Source organism: Pteropus alecto, unplaced genomic scaffold (genome assembly GCF_000325575.1).
Source record: "Pteropus alecto unplaced genomic scaffold, ASM32557v1 scaffold110, whole genome shotgun sequence".
Taxonomy (NCBI): Eukaryota; Metazoa; Chordata; class Mammalia; order Chiroptera; family Pteropodidae; genus Pteropus; species Pteropus alecto.
The window spans coordinates 2,575,974-2,585,782 of NW_006431920.1; the positions used below are offsets into that span (position 1 = coordinate 2,575,974).

The 9,809-nt window shown below is 39.9% G+C and overlaps 1 protein-coding gene across 24 annotated transcripts in view; it reads left to right on the plus strand.

The window, feature by feature from the left end:
* Positions 1 to 5,597, plus strand: part of TRIP12 (thyroid hormone receptor interactor 12) — a 132,504-nt gene extending 126,907 nt beyond the window's left edge. For all 24 annotated transcript variants that reach the window (XM_025043231.1, XM_025043234.1, XM_025043235.1 and 21 more), the window contains 5 exons: positions 697 to 861; positions 1,943 to 2,056; positions 3,628 to 3,722; positions 4,243 to 4,346; positions 5,056 to 5,597. In XM_025043231.1, the coding sequence (XP_024898999.1) occupies positions 697 to 861; positions 1,943 to 2,056; positions 3,628 to 3,722; positions 4,243 to 4,346; positions 5,056 to 5,252 (675 nt within the window). In that variant the 3' untranslated portion in view covers positions 5,253 to 5,597. The remainder of the gene's footprint in view (positions 1 to 696; positions 862 to 1,942; positions 2,057 to 3,627; positions 3,723 to 4,242; positions 4,347 to 5,055) is intronic.
* The last annotated feature ends 4,212 nt before the right edge of the window (positions 5,598 to 9,809 follow it).

Genomic DNA, 9,809 nt, shown 5'->3' on the forward strand with positions numbered 1-9,809 from the left:
TCCAGAAAGCCATTGGCCTTCTTTCTTCTGTATTGGATACCTTCATATTCAGATAGCATCTACAGTTTTGCATGTTGGGCTTTGTTCTAAAAAAAAAAAAAATTATTTAAGCCTTTCATGATCTTAAGCATTTAAAAAAAGAATAAGACAGATTGTTTTAAAATTTGTTTTTAGAGCACAACTAGACTTTTCTTAGAGCTTCCTTGGAACCTTTTTCTCTGTAGAGTTATTGTATGAATACATACTTGTTATCGTAGGCCTGAAGTGATTGAATAAAGACTCTGCAGAGTATTGTTTAGATTTGAGCTTTGCAGAGAAAAAAGTTAATTGCTGTTACTAGATAGTATATTATGTGCATTTATTATTTATATTTACAATTTCTTAACTATCGTATTACTCGGAATTTGTTATGCTGTACGTCGTATATTAGATTCATTAAGATTAGCCTAGAATGTATGAAGTTTGTCTGGCTCTAGAGCCCACACTCTTATATTGACAATTATTCAAAGTATCATGGCCTTTTTGTGAAATCTGATTTGGATATGATCAAATTGAGTAGCAAACAAAAATAGAAAAAAAGAAATCGTCTAAGAGCTAAAGGAGCCTATAAAATTTGGTAGCATATCTTTTATTTTGTAAACCAAAAACATAATTAATGAATTTACTGTGCTTGACAATCCCCTCCCTTTTGTTTAGACCAAAGAGAGTCTACGATATGCATTAGAAACCCTGACTATGAATGGCTGCTCAGTTGAAGATCTAGGATTGGATTTCACTCTGCCAGGGTTTCCCAACATCGAACTGAAGAAAGGAGGAAAGGATATACCAGTCACTATCCACAACCTGGAGGAGTATCTCAGAGTATGTAATCCGGCGTCCTTTGGGGAGAAGGCCATCTGTGGTGATGCTTTGCCTGTGGGTGCTGCTTAGAGGGAGAGGGGAGGGTCCTGGCCAGGGAAGCACAGGCCATGGCCGTTCAGTGCCTGCACTAACTGTTTTGAGACCTTTGACCCCTTGGATTGCTGCCTGAAGCTCACTTTTTCAGGTTTTCGCTTCTGTGTGCTCTTGAGATAACATGTCACGTAGTTCACGCTGCCTTTCTTGAATTTACTATCCGCAAGCTTTAATTCTGTCTAATAAAATCACATGTCACATTTCTATTTTCCTATTAAGCCAGCTAACTTGACAGAAGAATTCTCCCTCACCCCACACCCCCACACGTTTATGGGTTTGGTGAGACGTTTCATGGTCCTTGACAATATTTGCTAAATTAAGGCAAAACAATTTTATGTTGAATATGAATTATAAAATGCTTTTATTTTTCTATCAAAAAATTTTTTTTAATTCAAATATGTCCTCTATTTATGAACTCTTTGGGTTAGAGCAATGGATAACTAACTGGATACAGATGCTTTCCGTTACCCTTCATTTGGTTTCATGTGACTACGTTTCCAGAGTTGGCCTTTTTCTCAGTGGAGACACACACTACAACATGGTTGGGTTCTAAGAACTTAACAGGACTTAGAGCTAAAAGTTTCACATTAAAAATTAAAAACACATTAATAAATTAAAAATTATTAACAGTTGGTAAATGCGAATCTTGAAACATTATCTTTAATTCTCAATAATATTTTATTCCTTTGGGAAATTCTCATCCACTTCTCATCTGGTAAGGTAATATGTGATTCTCTACCATAGGGATTTTATGTAAATGAATTTTGAAAACATACTAAATATAAATGCACATGGTACTTCTTACATTTTCTTACTGGCCAGATCTCAAATTAGAAGTTGACCTGCATGCAGTTTTCTGGGAGCTATTTAAAAGAGTTAATAATTTTTTTTTTTTTTTAAGTTATCAGGAAGGATGTTTCACTGTACTTTGCCACAGAAAGAAATTTGAAATCTTGTCACAGTTTATAAAAGACTTTTCTTTTTGCAGCTGGTTATATTCTGGGCACTAAATGAAGGCGTTTCCAGGCAATTTGACTCATTCAGAGATGGATTTGAATCAGTCTTCCCACTCAGTCACCTTCAGTACTTCTACCCAGAAGAAGTGAGTAGCTTATGTCTGTCTAAAAGAAATGGTCATTTCTATAATGATCTTCGTGGGGTATCCCTGTGCTATTTAGTCAAAGACCTCATTATTGCAAACGAACAAGGGGTTTGGGAGCAAAGGGTGGGTGTTGGGAAAGATGAGATTATTTCCTGAGCCAAGAAGAGTATTAATCATTAAATACATAAATGTAACATTGTATATTGCGTTTAGGAAGTTTGGTGCATGTGTGATTGAATAAGCGTAGCATCGTCGCTTGCTGAGACCCCAGTGCTGCTCAGTGGAGAATGGGACTTGAGGTTTCTGTGCTAGTGTCGTTGGCAGGAAGAGCCATGGGTCCACAGTAACGCGACTGACACTGAGGAAGTCGCACTTTTTTTTGGACCAAACTTCCTGTATTATATGAGACTTTGTTTCAAGATCAAAGTTAGTCCTTAAAGTTTTAAGGAAGGGTTGTAAATTATCTAATTGCCAAATTCAGAGAATATTTGTAAGAATTAAAAAGTGAGTTTATGTTCAAAGTTTTTTCCAGCTGTCTTAAAGTGCATCAAGAAACTATACTCACTGGTAAGTGATCTGTCATAGAAAATCTAGTTAGGTTTCCCTGGTTTCGAAACCTTTGTTTATTATTTGAAGTACTAGTTTTAGAATACACATTGATTATTGGCTAAATCTAGATAACTTCAAATAATTTAGCATTTAATCTCAATTATTTTTATGTCTGCTCTGATTCGCTGCTTATTGAAGTATGTGGTATACCTGGCACTTTAGACACAAAGTGTCATCTGGAATTGAAAGCAGCAGGTGTTACTTCCAGAATCGAATCCTGGTCCCCACTGCTTAGCCATGTGATCATATCCATGTTATTGTACCTGATCTGACTGCCTCATCTATAAAATTGGCATCATGTCTGTTTCATTGAATAGGATAAGGTACCTGGCAGTGAGTGACACAGAGATATTAAATCTCATATGCGGTGAATTGGATTTTCTCAAAATTTAGTCATTCTGCAAATGGGCAGTTAACCGGAGAAAAGATGGTTTCATTTGAAACTGATGTTAGATTTTCCAAGGACACAAAAGCATTTCTTGCTTTCTCATATTCATTCTGTAATGGATAGGTTGGTCCCTATGCCACCCGAAACCACCCTGCGGCATGCACGTGCCTCTCTTCACAACGTCGAAACCTTCCCATGTGCTGTGTCAGTTCAGCTTTGTTCTCCCACTTCTCTCTCCGGCTCAGTGTTCTATTTCTTGGCTTCCCTTATTGTGTACCCTTGTGTTTCAAAAAGCCAGGATTTATAAAATCTTCCGGGTTAGAAGTGGATTATCAAGTTAAAGCTTCTAAAGAGAAGAGAGGAGTTAGGGAAAAAGTCAAGGATTTGTCTCAGCTATGTTTTGTTTGAGATTAAGGCTTCTGAGAACCTAGACCCTGCAGGTGGGCAGGACACCTATTAATGTGCAACTGAAGGGCGCGCATTAAAGGGACGCATTGTTTACAGAAGTGCTGTATGCGCTTTCACTCGCTTACACAGCTGTGTAGTAAACCATCACTCTTATTTAAATACCCAGCTGGATCAGCTACTGTGTGGCAGTAAAGCGGACACTTGGGATGCAAAGACACTGATGGAATGCTGCAGGCCAGATCACGGTTACACTCACGACAGGTAATACTGGGATCCGCCAGGGTTTCAATTTACAGTCGAGAATTTGGTAATGCATAAATTGTGTATATTATTAAAAAAAAAAAGTAAAGGATCATTTTTAAATTTGTCTACCTCTTTAAGGAGGCTTTCTGATAACTTTGGCCTTATATCTCTCAAGATTGCAACTTTAGGACCCCAAAGGTTCTTTTTCAAATACTTCTATGAAAATGGACCGGGAAAGGGAAGGGGGCGGGGTCATAGGTGTAACCCCATCAGCCATTTTTTTATATAGTAAAATAGAAACATCTGTACAATTCCAGACAGGTCCTCTTTATTACAACAGTAATCATTCCATTTGAATTTGAATTTTAGCTGAAACAATAGAAACAAATTTGACTTCAGACTGCACTGTAATGTGAATGCAGATGTAGTTGTGCTTAACTTTGACAGTCTCTAGCTGACTGAGAGTTGGCGATGTGGTGTGGTTCAGAAGTGCGTTTTAATATGACACAGTAACCTCGGTGCATGATTTCTGTTGCAGTCGGGCTGTGAAGTTTTTGTTTGAGATTCTCAGCAGCTTCGATAACGAACAGCAGAGGTTGTTTCTCCAGTTCGTGACGGGCAGCCCGAGACTGCCTGTTGGAGGTGGGTGCGCTGCCGGGCTCAGCGCCGGCTCCAGCTCCGGGGGGTGCGTGTGCGCGTGCGCAAGCGCGAGGCCTCAGCACCAAGCGCATGTGTCCTTTATTGGGCTTATAGTACCTCTTAGTTATTCCAGTATCATAATGTTTCTTAGTTTCTTACTTGTTTTGTAATACATTGAGAGAGATCACCAGAAGGGAGCTTCATAGTGATGGTCTTAAACACGCTGAAGCAGGGTTACTAATAGACACGTAATGCTGCTTTTCTAGGTAAAATTCAAATTCTTAGGCATTTGTACATTATAAACTATTAAGTGAGAAGGCATTCTGATGTCTGCTTTTTTAGAAATGAGTCCTAATATACTCATACTAAATATGAATTGGTACTCTGTTTTAAAAGTCAGAAAGCATAAGGAACTGTTTATCTCCATGTTATACAATGACTTTTTGTGATAAATAAAGCAGATGCCAGGTTCCATGCACTTAATGTGTATTGAATGTAGATTTAATTGCCAGAGAAGCAAAAAATGCCTTGCGTGTGTGGCGATATTGTACAGCAAAGCAGTGTTATGTTTTCCGATAGTAATAGCATTAAAAAGGTACACATGTGATTCAGCCTGATTGTTTTCATGGATAAGAAAATGTTCTCTGAGCTCGCTGGCGTGCATCTTGCAAACCTACTGAGTTCTTTGGTCTCTTCCTTTCCTCTAAATCAGGCTTCCGGAGTTTGAATCCACCTTTGACAATTGTCCGAAAGACATTCGAATCAACAGAAAACCCAGATGACTTCCTGCCCTCTGTAATGACTTGTGTGAACTATCTTAAGTTACCGGACTATTCCAGCATCGAGATAATGCGGGAAAAACTGTTGATAGCAGCGAGAGAAGGGCAGCAATCGTTCCATCTTTCCTGATCACACCAAGAAACGCAGTGTCTGCCTGTTACAACAAAAGAAAAAATCATGATTTCTTTTCTAAATGTATCACCTGAGTCAAGGAAACATGTTACGCCTTCTTGTTGTAGGAAAACGGCTTGCGGACTGTAAAAGAGACACTTGGTTGATATTCATTGATGGCCCCACGGACTTAAAGTGATCAGGCCCTAAAACGTTGTTGTGATGAGGTTTCTTTAGCAAGTTCTTGTTTAAATTATCATTTATTTGATGAGTGAAGTTTTTAACTTGCTTTGCTGTGTGAAATTTAAAAAAAAAAGGGATGTTTTTCCAGGCTGAAACAATAAATGTCGCTGTGCAGTTTAATTCTGGGCTGTGTGTATCCATCCAGCTAAGTCTGCAGTTTTGTTTCCTCCAAAGACAACTCTTGTACATAAGTACAGAACTAAAGCTCACGCGTATGTGACAAATCCAGTTGAGTAGGTTAGCTCTGTGTGCTTGTCACGTCCCTCTAATTTTCTCTCCCCATTCATGTCTTGTCTGTGCAGTTCACACGGTTGTTTTGTATACAACACTCACAGTTGTTACATGAGCCATGAGCTTTTGTTCCATATTCTCTTTTAAATTAAGATATAATTTAAAAGTCAGTGAATTGACATATATTGTCAACATAACTCAACCTTTGTAACTAGGTAGACTTTTCTTAGAGCTTAGTTTTAACATAATGGTAGGGTATTACTGGCTTTTCCCGGTGGCACGCTAGGTCTGTTCACATGGTGATTCCAGCAACAACAGCTCCTGGAGCAGAGGCAAGCTCATCCATTCACTTCTTTGTGTAGGTTACAAAGTCTACAGAGCGGGCCGGCCAGTATGAATTATTCCGTGGCCAGAGCATTTTGAATTGATGTAGTTTTAAACAAAATGAGCGGTTTTCATTCCCTGTTGGAGCAAAAGATTTTTTTTTTTTCTCCCATGTTTTTAAGTTCTCGTTCATAGTCTTTCCTGATTCCACTCTCCTCTTCCCCGCCTCCCAGCACTAACTTGGGACAAACGGTTCAGCCTTTGTCTCCACACAGATCAAAGCACCTGTAAGCGATGCTCTGTCCTTGTCTGATGTGCTGATTTCTCAAATCTGCAATAATCCATCAGGGTAATATTTTTAGTCGAAAATAAATAATGTTTGCTTCACTTTTTTGTTTATAGTGCTCTGCTGTATGCATAACTTTCAGTTGTGTAGATGTGTCTAATGGCAAGTAAGTTGTCACATCTCCATGATTCTGCGTCATGGCCGATTTCGCTATTCAAAGAATTTATAATAGCAACCTAAAGAACGTAAAATGCGGAGAGAAAATGGGAGGAGATCCCGTCCTTCCTAAGGTTTAAAATTACATCCGTTGCATAAATTTGAGAGAATTTCCATAATTCATTTTTTTGAAAATGAGAGATGAGCTAATTGTGTTTTTATTGAACTTTGAGAAATCAATTTTCTTTTGTTTTACTGACTGTTCCAGAGTCTTATTTAATTGATGTAGAAGCCCCTTTGTTCCCCATCCCACCACCGAGAAGAAACTTTTAGTGGCTTGTTTCACTTCGATCGCATTGTCATTTTACACTTAAATGGCCTTACGTGCAGCATCCCCACAGCGGACGCTCATCCCCACGTGGCACACCCTTCACAGTGAACCTGGGTGGTGACCCTCATTGTGTGTGACGGAGCTGTAAGGAGGAGTTCACGAGGTGTGTCTCCCTGGTCCCTACAGAGGCTCTGACGGATGAGCAGCTGTCCCTTGAAATAAAAGAGGGGAGTCGTGCTTCTGTAGTTCTAACATGGCATAGGCGCTGAGCAGTTGCACCCAGCGAAATTGGTGTTAAAGTATACACCAATTTGTTCTGAACTGTTCTGATACCTTTTTACAAAGTAAGCACAAAGATTTCTGCGTGAACACAGCATTTTGTTCCTCTTTTTTTTTTTTTACAGGGTTCTATTGTTAAAATTTAGACGTGTATAAACAAAGTAATGTTTCATATTAAAATATCTGTGTTTGACATTTTATCCATGTTGTGGCCCTGGCAGATTTGACCTCATTGATTCAGTGTCTAATGAGTACAAATGATGGTTTTGAATCCAACCTGAGCTCGAGTATTTCAAAGTCAGCGGTCGTCTGTCTTAAACGCTTTCAGTCTTTAGCTTACTCCCTTCTCAATTCATGGGACCCTTGGTTATTAGGGGCAGGAAGACTCTTCCCATTTTAAAGCAATCTCTTGGCGGAGGCCTTAATATTGCATCATAGGGAAAAAGTAGTAGACCTTATTTGCTGTTGTTCCAGTTATGCCTTAAATTTAATTGCTTAGTAATCCTGTCAACAAGCACCAATTTCTAAGTATGCTTTACCACACGTAGACAGTTGGGTAGTGGTGACTTGAGATTTTGTTGTCCTTTAATTTTGCTGAGATGGAGTCAGTCCAGTGGTTAGTCACAGCTGACACTGAGTATGTGGTGGTATCATTTAGACAGTTACTGATTTGATCTGCATTGTATATGAGGACATGCTTTTAACTATTTCATTTTAAGAATGAAGACATAGTTACATGTAATCCCCTCCTCTCAGCCCCCCAAAAGGTGAATCGTAAGCTCTAGGTAGTCTAATCAGGAACATACCTGGAGAGAGTTCTTGAGGCCTTAGCCAAATGCAGCAGAAAATTTTCACACAGCTACTGATTAGGATTCAGATTTCTCTCTTCCTGTTCTTCAGCCCCGGGTCCCTGTGTTTATAGTAAGAGAGAACTTTCACCTTAGTCTATGGAGAAGGTGGTACCAAAAGTCGCTTTTTCCGGTGTTTGTCCTCATGAGATTAATACATAACGTGACAAGTAGCGCTGCTGCTGGACTGTGACCAGTCACTCCCCGTACTCCCCTAGGGCATCCTGTGCATAAAGGCCATAAGGCCAAGGGACAGAGCCCCAGCATCTGCATCCACTAAATTAGATCCAGGTCTTGGTTTGCCACAGTGAGGATTCTCGCCAGCGAGCTGGAGGCTTGTCTTCCCTCCGGGCCCTCAGGTGCTGAGGTCGAGCTCCGCATCCCTGCCAGTGAGTATGATCTCAGGAGATGGGAATGTTGCTGATGCTCCAAGAAAAGGCGTGGTTAAGAAAGGAGACTATGGGGAAAGGCAGACTAGTGCATTCGGCAACCAAGGCCTTTGAGGGGTATTCTGGATGCTGCTGTTCATTCTCCAGCAGCAAAGATGATCGAGCTTTTAATTCGTTTATTTTAGCCTTTGGGTTTTTTTTTTTTTTTGACCCATTTCTTCCCTCTGTAATGAGAACATTGTTTGGAAATGTCATACTCTGTATTTCTAATTATCTAAGAAATGCTTTTGTATGAATCTTAGGTTTGATGTCACAGAAGCTGGCATACACGGTAAAGGATAACCTAGTGACAAATCACTGAAAATGCTTCATTTGTTACCTCAAAAGAAAATAATCCAGACAAAATGTGGCATTTATATTTCTAGAAAACAGAGGATTGGCTGTTTTCCAAGAACTTCAAGTTAATTCTTATGCAAGAAAAAGTTCTTAACTCTAAAGACTTGTCTGCATAAAGGAGACGTTCTTTAATAATGGAAGAGGTGGTTTTATTTTTACAACAAGCCTACTCATATTACCAAACATAACCAATTGCTGATCTCCTGTGTAAAGCATTTTTTTCTCTTAACTGAAACAGTGATTTATATGAACTGTTGGAATAATGGAACCTCAAACTACAGATGTGTATGTAAAATTGCATAAATGCACTGACTTCCTCCTTCCTGAATATATTTTTAATAAACAGCATTATCCTACATGGTCAGTTTTATTAACTTATGCACAACCAGGGGGTTCTTCTGAGAAGAGACGTGCTTGTATGGGTGGCTTTTGGAACGCTTCCTATTTTGGGGTAAGTAACACAGTATCCTTAGCCCTTTTTGGAGGCAGATAGTAGAGAAAGTTCCAGGAGACACACATACTCAGAGAGATGACCCTAGCACTTGCCTTCTTGTCAGTGGGGACATTCGAACCTGTTTCTGAGACACTCCCGCAGGGGTGTAGTGGTGCCTTGGGGCTGGGAGGTACTTGCCTCCTGGGTGCAGCCCTGTTCCTAGCTCCAGTCTATTTCGCTGAAACAGAAAAGTAGAATTGATTTAGCAAAGCAAGGGAGATGGATATTTGTTTTGAGTGATGATTAAATGTAGATGTTTTTGGTTGCTGTTTTTAAGAACAAGTGAATGAAATATATGTATAGACACCCCCACACACGCATATGCACACCAATGCGCGCACACATACTCTCACGTTGCCTTGGCAAAGCTGCCTAAGGCCAGCGCCCCTCTTCCCCTCTGACGCTCTCGGTCTGTAAAATGACCTTGAAGGTGCCGCTAAGCAGAAGCCTGCACAAGATGGGCCTGTACATAAAGTTTGTAAGCAACGCAGTGCTGTCCGCATTGCTACCTCTGAGTGGGGCCGGCTGGCATCACAGTTTGGTCGATGCACCTATGTGGATTGGCACTGGCTTGTTAATACGTCATAGAGAAGATATAA